The sequence below is a fragment of the Sorex araneus genome, chromosome 7 (genome assembly GCF_027595985.1).
Source record: "Sorex araneus isolate mSorAra2 chromosome 7, mSorAra2.pri, whole genome shotgun sequence".
NCBI classification, from domain to species: Eukaryota; Metazoa; Chordata; class Mammalia; order Eulipotyphla; family Soricidae; genus Sorex; species Sorex araneus.
In genome coordinates this window covers 7449288-7462877 of record NC_073308.1, presented here as the reverse complement: position 1 = coordinate 7462877, position 13590 = coordinate 7449288, and the positions used below count along the sequence as shown (strand labels likewise).

At 43.1% G+C, this 13590-nt stretch overlaps 1 protein-coding gene across 7 annotated transcripts in view; it reads right to left on the bottom strand.

The window, feature by feature from the left end:
• The window catches only part of LOC129406494 (leucine-rich repeat-containing protein 37A3-like), a 128682-nt gene that overhangs the window by 9649 nt on the left and 105443 nt on the right, over positions 1-13590 (bottom strand). For all 7 annotated transcript variants that reach the window (XM_055144477.1, XM_055144478.1, XM_055144480.1 and 4 more), the window contains 4 exons: positions 11821-11892; positions 10291-10365; positions 6647-6756; positions 330-1951 (listed from right to left, as the gene is read on the bottom strand). In XM_055144477.1, the coding sequence (XP_055000452.1) occupies positions 330-1951; positions 6647-6756; positions 10291-10365; positions 11821-11892 (1879 nt within the window). The remainder of the gene's footprint in view (positions 1-329; positions 1952-6646; positions 6757-10290; positions 10366-11820; positions 11893-13590) is intronic.

Below are 13590 nucleotides of genomic sequence, written 5' to 3'. Positions count from 1 at the left end.
GCAATGCAGATACTGAGAGGTCATCATGTTTGATCCTTTACCCACTTTCAGCACACGTCTCCCATCCAGAAGGATCCCTTCCAACTATCATTGTTATCGTGATCCCTTCTCTATCCCAGCTGCCCTCTCTCCCAGCCCTTGAGCCAGGCTTTCAACTGTGGACCATTCATCCTGGTTGTTGTTTCTAACTGTTCTTGGGTGTTAATCTCATACTAAGTTTTAATTTTTTTTTACATCCCATAAATGAGTGCAATCATTCTACGTTTGTCCTTCTTCTGACTTATTTCACTTGTGAGACTCTATGAAAAAAAAAAAAAGTCTGTCCTCACCTCACTTTCGTCTGGCTGTTTCTGTTCACTCTGGCCTTCGGTATTCTCACTAATGTAGTTCTCAGTCTTCCACTGGTCCGTATCCCATTCTGGCTTGGGAACCTTTCCTTCCTCCTGCTCACTGAGAAGCTTCATCAGGAGGCCGGTTTCAGAGAGGATCTTGGCACACGCCACCTGCACCTGGGGCTTAGAGCAGTCCATTTTGAGAGTCCGCATCAAGTGAGCAATGAACTTCCTCACGTTGTTGTTGGGGATAAGGGACCGCAGCTGCTGGATGTATTCCATCTCCAGCTTGTCTCCTGGGTCTGGTTTTTGTGTAACAGAGACGATGTCCGTGGCCACGTTGTGATATTCCCACTGCATCTCGCTGGACTGCTTGACAGTCGGCGTGAGGTTGTCCACCATCGGGGCGTCCTTCTCATGGGAGGTGCCTTTGCTACCGACAGTTTTCTCTTGCAGCGTGATGCCTCTGGTGTTCGCCCCATTTGCAGCATGCGTGCTTTCTGCAGTCTTCTTTCCTGCATGTGAGTGTGAAGGTTGAAAGGACTGGAGCAAAGGTTTGTCCTGATCTCTCCAAGACAGAGACTCCTCTCTTGGCGGGGACTTGATGAGGCTCTTCACCGCAGCGAAAGGAGGCCGCTTGGCGACTCGCACTGGCCTCTCGGGTGCTGATTCTTTCGTGTCCCTATTCGCGCTGGCTTTAGCCCTTCTGCTTCCCAGGTGAGAATAAGATTTCTGAAAATTATAATTTATTTTATTGTGTAGCACGGGGCTGGGAAACTTCATGTTCCGAACCCTGGCATCTGCGTCTTCTAAAACGCGGAAAGTGTCCCTTAGGTCTTTGGGGTTCTCGGGTGGGACTTTAGAAGTGGCAGCAGATGGCCTGCCCATGGAGAATTCTTCCAGGGGCATGGAGAACACCGCCTTGTGCTCCTGGATGGAGTTTGACTCCTCATTGAAGGAGTTTTCCACCAATTTCCTGGGCCTCCCCGTCAAGGGAAGCTCTTTTTTCTGGAGGCCCCCGGGGTCCTTGAGCACGCTGCTCATCTGCAGTGGTTTCCTCTCCCTCTCTGCCACCTTCCCTAAGTGTTTTCTCTTTGGCCAGACAGTTTTCAATTTCTTCGGAAAGATCTGACGGTTCAATTTGGGCCCGAAAAGTATGGAACGGACCAGCGTGGCAGTTTTCTCTCTCTTCCTAGCTTTGTGGACTTTTGCTTGAGTTGCTGCATTTATCAAGCTTTTCAGAAAATGGAGACTTTTCAACTTATTGTATGTTGAATTGTTGGATTCAAGCTGTAGAGACATCGGAATTGTGCTGTTCTTCAAATGAACCCCAGGATTTGCTTTGTCTTTTACATCTTTAAAAAGGAGCTTAAGGAAGGGTAACAAGGTTGATTCAACATCTTTTATGTTACCTTCCTGGAAAAAAGGCATTATGTAATTTAGCTTATTCATCATATCGTTATCATTGAAGTCCAGCTGCTCATTTATGAAAAAGGACATTCTGTCTCTCTCTGATGAGGCCTTGTCCGGTTCTATGGTCAGTTCGGTGCTAGTGTTCTTTTTTCGGGCCTGTAAAGTCTCCATGAACTCCCCTTCTATATTATTTATGGATTCCTCATCTGTCAAAAAGGAAGAGCTTGCTTTTGATCATGAAAGATAACTGGGGAATATTTTGGGAGCATCTACAGACATAAATTTCAGGCAAGTAAATGAGTAATCAGTAAACAAGTGCTGTATTGGTGGGGGGGAGGCACAGGGAAACCCTAAATTGATATCTATGATTGATAACAACAAAAGGAGAAACAAAGTGGTCATCGCTATTTATTCAGAATAAATAGGGCATGAAATCCAGTACATGTCTTTATTATTATTCCACTGGGGGACAGAGTGACAGAAGAGCAGATAAATATTTGTCTTGTATGCAGCCAACCTGGGTCTGATCCCCAGCACCCTATAGGGTCCCTCAAGCCTTACCAGGCCTGACCCCTGAACACAAAGTCAGGAGTAAACTTTGAGCACCTGAGTATGCCCCCAAACAAACAAACACAGAAACAATAATGATATGATTATTCTACTGGTCCCAAAGGATCAAGTGCCCAGAATTCAAGACAAATATTTGTTGCTCAGTTAGACTCTTTACAGATCAACTATGACTTCTGTTTTATTTTTTGGCCATTCCCAGCCATGCTTAGGGGTTGCTCCTGGTTCTGCTCTTAGAATTCTAGGAATTTAGAATTGAATTTTGAATTCAACATAATCTGTTTCCAACTGTATTCTGTGAATCTGAAGGTATTTCAGATCATTAAAAACTAACTAACCTTGGGTCTGTGATTCAGCCACAGCACACAGGATTGAAGCACAGATGACTTAAATAACATGCATCTTAGAGATAAGTGACCTTCCTCTATGATTAGGGTGGAGTGTTTTAGATAGATAAAATTGAAGATTAAAACTGCGCAAGTTCCAAATTCTGTTTTAAAATCTACATTTTTTGAGTAAAAAAATGCCTATTTTAATGTCTACCTGCTCTCAATGCTTATTGGTTTATATAGAGTTAAACATTGAACTACTTTAATAATTTATTCTTTATGCTGATAGTTTTACTCTTTTAATAACCCAATTTAATACTTAAATCCATGTTAGAGTTTATCTTATCACTGTTATGAGCTAATTGAAAAATAGTACCATCAATCACTATTAACATTTGAAAACTTTACATAATGTATCACAGGGAGAGCAACGGGATTAGTTCCTGGTATTTCAAACAAATCACATATATTTGGCTCTTCTTTAGGTTTATCAGAGAAACTATTTAATAAATTTTACAGATATAATAATGGAGTTACTAGATAATTCAACCCTGAGTTAGAGAAGCATAAGAATAAGCCCAAGAAATTTGAATAGTTTAATGGACTACAAAAATAATCATTTTTTAGTTAGTTATCTTATGGCTCACAATTATCATGTGTCTGACAAAAGTTTAATAAAACTAGCCTGATCTTGATCATAATATGTACTAATCAAATATGTAAAAAGATATATGATAAAGTTTATACTTGGTGCTCAGAATTCATCGAAAAGATAAACTACACTTGAAAAATAATTGAGGTTTTTTTTGGGGGGCTACCTAGCAATGCCTAGGGGTTACTTCTGGTTTTGCACTCAGAAATCACTCATGATAGTGTTTGGGGGGCCATTTGAGATGCTGGGGATTGAATCCGGGTTGGTTACATGCAAGGCAATCACCTTACCCGCTTTACTATCTCTAGCCCAAGAGAAAACATCTTTATAATGGTTAAATTTTTACTTTAATTAAATTTTACATGTGTCTATTACTTATACTTGTTTGCATAATTGTTGATAGCATACTTTTTAAGTAATCTAGAACCACCTTATGAAAGTAGATAAATGCCGGGCTAGAGAGAGAGTACAGAAGGTAAAGCATTCACTTTGCATGTGTCCAACCCAGATTTGATCCCTGGAATCCCACATGTTCCCTGAACACCAGCAGAAGTAATTCCTGAGTGCAGAGCCAGGAGTAATCTCTGAGCATTAATGCGTGTTGCTCCCAAAAGCAAATTAAAAATTAATCAACAAATCTTTTTTTGGTAATTATGGCCACCAGGCTGCAGCGATAAGAACAGCAGGTAGGGTGTTTGCCTTGCACCTGGCTGATTCCTCCATTCCTCTCGGAGAGCCTGACAAGCTACCAAAGTATCCCACCCACATGGCAGAGCCTGGCAAGCTCCCTGTGGCGTATTTGGTATGCCTAAAACAATAGCAACAAGTCTCACAATGGAGACATTACTGGTGCCCGCTCAAGTAAATCGATGAACAAAGGACGACAGTGCTACAGTGCTGCTCTCAGAAATTATTCTGGGTGGTGCCTGGGGGACCACATGGGAATCTGGGAAGGAAACTTGGGTTGACTGCATGAAAGATAAGCACCCTCGGTCTGGAGCAATAGCACAGCAGGTAGGTTGTTTGCCTTGCATGCAGCCAATCTGCGTTCGAATCCCAGTATTCTATATGGTTCCCTGAACACTGCCAGAGCCAGGAGTAAACCCTGTGCATTGCCAAGTGTGACTCAAAAAAGCGTAAAAAAAAAAGGCAAGCACCCTCTCCATTATACCATCTCTCTAGTCCCTCAACTATGATTTATTATACTCCCATACCTTTATCCTGTCCTGCCCATAAAAAGAGAGAGGACATTTCTCTCTACCTCTTTTGGGTGCTAATATTCTTATTACCATCATAGACGAAGAAGAAATTCCTCCAGAAATCAGGTCCTCATCTGAATGCACCCTTTCTCCCCCTACCCACTAAATCTTTTGCTGATTAGCCCTTAGCCTCATATTGTTGAATCTGGGCAGATGTCTAAGGATATGTTAATGGATTTGCCAGAGTATATGTCAATGTGCAATGTTGAGAAAATCTAGATGCTTGGGAAACTGTATAGGATGCCGGCAATGGAACCCAGGTCATCTGTGTGCAAGGCAAGTCCCCTACCCACTGTACTATCTCTCTGGCCCCGGAAATAATATTGGAGCTCCCAAAATTGGGGAAAACAACTCTTATTAGATGTGTATTTTGCCTTTACCTACTTCCTACTATTTTCAGCTCTACTTTAGGGAACCGTACAAAGTTTCTGACTGCTTGAAGATCAAGTATAACATTGTGCAGTTGGGTTTCTTTTGGGGGGAAGTGGGGCCAAACCCAGAAATGTTCAGGGGTTACTTCTGTCTCTGTGCTCAGGGATCACTCCTGGCAGTAATTGGGGACCATCTGGAATGCTAGGGATCCAACCGAGGTCTACTGTATGGAGGGCAAGTGCCCTAGCTGCTAGACTCTCTCCAACCAAACTTTAATGAAGAATTAAAAATGCTTTTGGTGGTGGTGAAGTTTAGAGGGGGAGTTAAAGGAAGTGAGGAAGAAGCATGGACTTGCAAAGAGTCCCAGACTGGGATCACACGATGTAGGCATTAGGCACATTTAACACTTTTAGTTTTGCTGTTCCTCACCTAAAAAAATAATATTAGTATTGTATTCTGAATTTTGATTGCTTGGTTTAGTTATTCTCTAAATAAAATCACTGCAATTGGGGTAACGTGGTTATAATAGTACCAATGCAATTGGTTTCCATGTACAAAGTGAACTTCCCTGGACCACCGCTGAAGTGCCGAGACACCATGGTCCGTACAGCACCTCCAGTCTGACTCTTCTTCCCGCCACCCCACTAGGTTTGATGTTCATCTTATGAAAAGTGTTTCCTAAATGATTCTTCTGCCCACCTCTGAAAAGGGAGTAATAGACTTTCTAAAAGTTGATTTTAAAAATAACACTAGCTTTGTGTAAGAAGCAAAGTGATTTGATGTGCCCAATTGCTGATAGCGAATCTGATTCATAATATCCCAGCGTGAAAACACTTTTGTGGGCGGGGTATGTGTATGTGTGTGTGTATGTGTGTGTGTGTGTGTGTGTGTGTGTGTGTGTGCGCGCGTGAGTGCGTGAGCACGTGTGAATGTGCCACACTCAGCGGTGCCCAAGGGATACTCCCAGCAGTGCTTGGGAGACTTTTGTGGGGGTTGAACCCACACCTCCCACATGAAAAGCATGTGGTGCAACCTATTGATCTATTTTCCTAAAAGCACATTTTGGAAGTTATGAAGCTAAGGTCAGTAAACTTACTGTGTGGAAAGATACTTAAGAGCACCTGAGTGCTTTGTAGATGGAAGGGTTAAAATTCAAAAAAGTCTCAGAGGTGGGGATGGTCTAAGAATCCCGGAGACCATACATCCTTAGAAGGACTGAGTGGCAACCTCTGCTTAGAAAACCAGAAATTCTCAGTCTCTAAGCAAAACTTTCATAAGACAGTATGACTTGTACTTGCCTATAAAATTACAAAAACACATGCAATAAAATACCTACACCTGTCCTGTGAAGAAAAGGGCTCTTGAGATCTGTTCTATATAAAATCTGCTTACAAACTGCATTCTGTGGCTGAGCTCTCATCTGGAGGACCAGTACCTTGCCCGGAGTGTGGCCCTCATTTGTGACCATTAGTGTTAGCTCCCGTCCCCACTTTCATCTCTTTTCTTCCATTCCTCTTGTCTTCAGGTCATGCATAGACTGTTAAGGTAACGATGTGACTGAGATGCAGACTTTTACCAAGGGAAATCGTTCTTAGAAATATAGGGAGTTGAACTCTGAATAAAAATAATGCAACTGCATAATCAGTTTAAAATGGACCATCAGTGATTAAACTTAAAATGAAACATAAATTAAAAAGCTATCAGCAGGCAATTCAGACTCACCACAGTGTGTGCTGCTGGTACATTCACAATGTAGTTTGACTACTTTGCAGACAGAGTCTATTTTATTCTTAAATTGGCAGAGGCAGCAGGTGAGATGCCTAGGTAAGATCCTATGAATGAAAACACAGAGAATTAAGTGCAGAGTAAAGGGGTTACTGTAATAGGTAGAAGAGGCAGCCAAAGCCACTGTGCAGCTATTCAAAATGTTCCTGAGAACCATGGATGAGGCGCTGCTCGAACTCGGTGGTGGTGGGAACCCAACTGGGAGGTGATGCATGCAAAGTGTGTACCTGAACTCCTCTACTATCACTTCAGCCCTCAGAAAATTGAGTTTTGTTTTTTAGTCATATCTGGTGGTGCTCAGGGGTTTCTCTGGCAGTCCGCTCAGGGATCATTCCTTGCAGGCAGAGAATGCATAGACAGTGCCAAAGACTGAACAAGGGTTATTCACATGCAAAGCAAATACCTAACTCACTATCTTATCTCTCCAGCTCCCAGATAACAATAACATAAAAATGCCAGTTATAACCTGGGGAAATCTGAAAGCACTTTTCCAGACTGTAAAAAAAAACAGGGACTAGAGTAATAGTATAGTGTAGCAGGTCTGGCATTTGCTTTGAGCACGGTCGACCTGGGTTTGATCCCCAGTATCCATGAGACACCAAAAGTGTCTCTTGAGTATCTCAATTTAAAAATATTTTTAAATGGGACGAAGAAATGAACAGAAACTTTTCCAAGGAAGAGATATGAATGACCAAAAGGCACATGAAACAATGCTCTGCATCACTAATCATCAGGGAGATGCAAATCAAAACAACCATGAGATACCACCTCACACCACAGAGAATGGCACACATCCAAAAGAACAAAAGCAACTGCTGTTGGAGAGGATGTGGGGAGAAGGGGACCCTTCTACACTGCTGGTGGGAATGCCGACTGGTTCAGCCCCTTTGGAAAACAATATGAACGCTTCTCAAAAAATTAGAAATTGAGCTTCCATTTAATCCAGTAATACCACTACTGGGAATATATTCTGGAGAAACAAAAAAGTATAGTCGAAATGACATCTGCACTTATATGTTCATCGCAGCACTGTTTACAATAGCCAGAATCTGGAAAAAACCCGAGTGCCTGAGAACAGATGACTGGTTAAAGAAACTTTGGTACATCTATACAATGGAATACTATGCAGCTGTTAGAAAGGATGAAGTAATGAACTTTGCATATAAGTGGATCAACATGGAAAGTATCATGCTAAGTGAAATGAGCCAGAAAGAGAGGGACAGACATAGAAAGATTCCACTCATCTGTGGAATATAGAACAACAGAGTAGGAGACTAATACCCAAGAATAGTAGTATATAATACCAGGAGGTTGGCTCCATAGCTTGGAATCTGGCCTCACATGCTGAGGGAAAGTCATCCCAGATAGACAGGGGAACACCAAGTAATATGTGATTGGAGATCCTGCTCGGAAGGGAGATGCGTGCTGAAAGCAGACTAGAGACTGAACAGGATGACCACTCAATACCCCTATTGCAAACCACAACACCCAAAAGGAAAGAGAGATATCAAATTGGAATGCCCCGCCACAGAGGTGGGGTGGGTGGGGGGGATGGGATTGGAGGTGGGGTGGGAGTGATACTGGGTTTATTGGTGGTGGAGAATGTGGAGAATGGACACTGGTGGAGGGATGGGCTCTTAAACATTGCATGAGGGAAAAACAAGTACGAAAATGTGTGAATCTGTAACTGTACCCTCACTGTGAATCACTAATTAAAAAAAATTGAAAAAAAAATAAAATCACACCTCAATTAAACATAGCTTAAGAAAAATAAACAAGCAGGGGTATGATGCCAGCAGCAGGTCAGTCTATACCTGCGGAGCGAGTGCATCAGCAGCCAGATGGACCCTTCTGGCTTCCTGATAACCCAAAATTGCTGATGTACCTGTGGCTGAACTCCAACAACTTAGGGCAAGTTTACCAAGAAACTAAGCAGCCAAAAGTTTGGTATGTGGGAGCCAACCCACAAACCACATCTGGCTCAGTTATACAAGTTAATTTACCGGCCATATTTCAGAGACCCATAAATCTCAAAAAGAGATCAAAAGCCGCACTTAGGGCTGGTCGTGAGGCGCCCTACGGCTAAGCCGGCATACCCTGCAGAGCATATGCCAATAGTTTATTTCTCTGGAAAAGATAGAAACAAGGGCCACGATCCAGAGACACACAAAAGGATCTTTGAACTGAGAAGCTCTCTGCGAGATGCCTCCGGACTTTAAGCCAGGCCAACTTCACTGGGGAGCCTCAGACAGAGGCAGGCATCATCCCTCCACCTGCCCCTTAAAAACCCCGACAGCCACCAACTTCCAGAACCCAATGAGAAGTGCAGGTACGAAGGTTCAGTGACAGCAAATTCCAGGCCTCAAGGGATAGGGGATGGGCCTGTCCCTCTCATGCCCCCGACTCCCCGTGGGAACCTGGAGGTCATGCCCACAAACTGCCTTCGGCTGCCACTTAAGCTCTTTAATGATCATGATCCAGAGATACACAATTTCTGAACTGAGCAGCTCTCTGCAGAGATTTCTCCACACCTAATTATTTAAACTTTTAGAATTCCAGGAGCACACAGCCCTCTTGTGGCCGTATGACATCTTATACTATTCATAACAAGCAATGCAAAAGAGCATGGGGGAGACTGTCAGCCAGAGGCAGGGGGAGGGGTGGGACTGGGAGGGATACTGGGGACATTGGTGGTGGAAGATGTGCACTGGTGGAGGGTTGGGTGTCTTATCACTGTATGACTGAAACTCAAAAAGGGAAGCTTTGTGACTGTATCTTACAGTGATTAAAAAAAATTAAAAAAGGTGTTAGGCTGGGAAACTCAGTCGGGCCCCCCAGGGCTTAAAGCGCGGCCCGGGAGAGCGGGCCCAGATGACCGGGTGGGCTCCGTGCGGTATCGGGGAGGCGGGCCCGTCACCTGGCCTCGGTGCCGCGTCCGGCCGGGGGCTTAGGGCACACGCCCCGGACCCCAGGGCTCCGCAGACGGGCCGGCGGCCCCTGCACCCCGGGGAGCTCCAGGCATCTGCTCTGGGCGCGCGGCTGCAGCGACACACTGGCAGCAGGGGTGTGTGTGTTTCTGTGTGTGTGTACACAATGACACAATGGAAAGAGTTCAGGATTGTTGCGGGATGGGTGTGTGTGTGTGTGTATACGTATGCACAATGAAAACAGTTCAGGGTTGTTACAGGATGGCAATTTGCAGGGTTGCATGATGCAGCACCCCAGGGAGAGAGGGGTGTGTGTGTGTGTGTGTGTGTGTGTGTGTGTGTGTGTGTGTGTGTGTGTGTGTGTGTGTGTGTGTGTGTGTGTGTGTGTACGTATGCACAATGAAAACAGTTCAGGGTTGTTACAGGATGGCAGTTTGCAGGGTTGCATGATGCAGCACCCCAGGGAAAAAAAAATTAAAAAAATTAAATTAACATTCTGAATAAAAAATAGTAATGTGGAGTTCATGCCAAATTGAATTAGCTTAATTAATGGCTGAATAAATAGTAGTACTCCTACATTAAAAAAAAAAGAGAAACAAAAATAAAAAGTCTTAAAAAACAAAGTGAAAATAAATGTCAGAAAAATCAACTTACAGTTTTTCCAATTCAAGAGTCATCATGAGGATGTTTTGGACTGGTCCAAGCGACACTTGTGTTGCTCCCATGTCTCTGAGGGACAAAGCACAAGCATGATGAGAATCCAAATACAGAAGCTCTAGAGTTAAATAGATGAGATTAAAGAGGCATAACTTTGATTCTGGCTTCGCTGTAAAGCCAGGTCAACTGCTTACTCTAGACCATAATTCCAGAGAGCTCTTACAGAAATAAGAGATTTCTCTATCATCAAATTAATGACAATTTGGTAGACTAAATAAATTTCCTTCCTTCTTTCCTCCCTCCCTTCTTCCTTCCTTCCTTCTTTCCTTCCTTCCTTCCTTCCTTCCTTCCTTCCTTCCTTCCTTCCTTCCTTCCTTCCTTCCTTCCTTCTTTCCTCCCTTCCTTCCTTTCTTCCTTCCTCCCTCCCTCCCTCCCTCCCTCCCTCCCTCCCTCCCTTCCTTCCTCTAAATAAATTTCCTTCCTTCCTTCCTTCCTTCCTTCCTTCCTTCCTTCCTTCCTTCCTTCCTTCCTTCCTTCCTTCCTTCCTCCCTCCCTCCCTCCCTCCCTTCCTTCCTTCCTTCCTTCCTTCCTTCCTTCCTTCCTTCCTTCCTTCCTTCCTTCCTCTAAATAAATTTCCTTCCTTCCTTCCTTCCTTCCTTCCTTCCTTCCTTCCTTCCTTCCTCTAAATAAATTTCCTTCCTTCCTTCCTTCCTTCCTTCCTTCCTTCCTTCCTTCCTTCCTTCCTTCCTTCCTTCCTTCCTTCCTTCCTCCCTCCCTTCCTTCCTCCCTCCCTCCCTCTCCTCCCTCCCTCCCTCCCTCCCTTCCTTGCTTCCTTTCCTTCCTTCCTTCCTTCCTTCCTTCCTTCCTTCCTTCCTTCCTTCCTTCCTTCCTTCCTTCCTTCCTTCCTTCCTTCCTTCCTTCCCTCCCTTCCTTCCTCCCTCCCTTCTCTTGTCTCTTCCTTCTCTTGTCAATTTAGACTTCTCTTTCTAAATTGCATCTACTTCGTTTAATGTTTCTTTTTCATGTGAGCTGGGGGTGGCCTTGGATTTTGGCCACATCTGGCAGTACTTGGGAGATATGTTGGGTGCTGTACTTGTGGGTTGCACTGAGTAGAACTCTGGGGAACACATAAGGTGCCAGAGATTGAATCCAGGCCTCCAGCACCCAGTGCACAGGCTCCAACCACTCACCTATCTGGTCCTCTTTTATTTACTTTCTTTTTTAAATAATGTTTACATTATTACTCGTTATTTTCTGGAATAAATAATACTTCTACACGCATCTGTATGTTTCTTATCTATATGTACTCAACATTGCTCTTTTCCTCTTTTGGCTGTTACCCATGTACATTATTTCTTAATGTTTTCCTTTGAAAATAAATCTCATTTCAACAATCCAGTGTTAAAATTAAAAATATAACTTTTAAATTCAATGCAAGACACATAATCTATGACAGAAATGGAGAAAAATAAAGACAGCAAATCATAGCAGAAATCATATGAACTACAAAGCTATTACAATACTTACAGATATTTTAATGCTGGTAATTGAAAAAGATATGAATCTTCAATAGTTGTTAGAGGATTATGACTGAGAATTCTAAAAAATACAATAAAATGAAAATTATCTGCATAATCAGTAACTAGGATTGAAGTTTTTATTTATTTTACTGGCATGGAACTTGAAGGTAAAAAACATTATTTTCTGTGATTATCTATAATCACACTTAGAATCCATAAGGCATTCCCCCTCCCTTTTGTAAATCTTTTTTGGTCTCGCCAGTGATGCACATGGGTTACTTCTGGCTCATGCACTCAGGAATTACTCCTGGTGGTGCTTGTGGGACCATATGGGATACTGGGAATTGAATCCGGGTCACCTGTGTGCCAGGCAACCGCCCTACCTGCTGTGCTATTTCTCCAGCACTAAGCATTCTCCCTTTGGAAAACACTCAAGTCTCTAGATGATAAAGTAAAGGGGAAACGGGGGGTGGGGTGGGTGGAGAGGAGTGGGAAACAAAACAAATCTACCGAAAAAAAATATATATGCTAACAAATTTTCCCAAGTTGAAAACCCTAGGAATAGGGGCCAAATAGTACAGCAAGTAGGGCACTTGCCTTGCATGCAGCTGACTTGTACGTTTCATCCCTGGAATCTTATATAGGCCCCAGAACACACCGGAGTGATCCCTGAGCACAGAGTCAGGAGTAAGCCCTGGGAACCACTGGGTGTGTCTTCCCATCACCCCCAAAGAAGTAAGAAAACCCGAGGAGTGATGATGTCTGCAGGAAGTCCTTGCTCTGAAGCAAATATTATTTCTTTTTCTTTTTTTAAAAAAATTTATAATGTAGGAGTACTGCTAGTTATTCAGCCATTGATTAAGCTGATTAAATTGGGCATTAGCTCCACATTACTTTTTTAAAATTTTTTAATTCTATAAGTTAGTTCACAATGTTTGATTTCACTCAACATTCAAACACCAATGCCACCACCATTACACCTTCCCTCCACCAAATTTGGGATGTTTCCATCCCAAGCCCTGAACCCTGTCACAAAGCACAACCGAAGTAATATATTTTGTATTGTCTGTTATGAAGAACTGCTGAGCATTCTTACAAAAAAGTGTTCATATAGGAAACAGTGTGAACATTGTTCTATTTTGGCAGAAACCATTAAGACATTCTGGAGGATATCACTAGCATGTTGTTGAACTTTGGGTGGTGTGAACTTTGGTATACATATCTGAAAATATGTATATATGCATATATATATTTCCCCATATGACTTATTGCCTACTATCTGAACTCCATCAAATGTGGTGTTGTAATTATGGAGAATGGGTAGGAAGTGTTTTATGACGTGTTGTGCTGCCACTTTTGCCGCTGCACAATCCAGGAATAAGTTTGCTCATAGGTGAGGCACAGCCCAAGCGCATGGGGCATAAAAAGTGATAAACAGGAGAAGAGATGAACAGGAACTTCCTCAAAAAAGAATACAAATGGTCAGGGACCGAGAGATAGCATAGTGGGTAAGGTGCTTGCTTGGATGCAGCAAACCTGGGTTCAATCCCCAGCATCCCATATGGCCCCCGAAGCAACATCAAGAGTGATTACTAAGTGCAGAGTTGGGAGTAAGCCCTGAACATGGCCAACTATGGCCCAACTCCCAGCCCAAAAGAAATACAAATGACCAAAATGCATATGGAAAAAAAGGTTCTATATCACTAATTATCAGAGAAATGAAGATCAAAGCAACAGTGAGATATCATCTCATACCACAGAGACTGGTACTCATCAA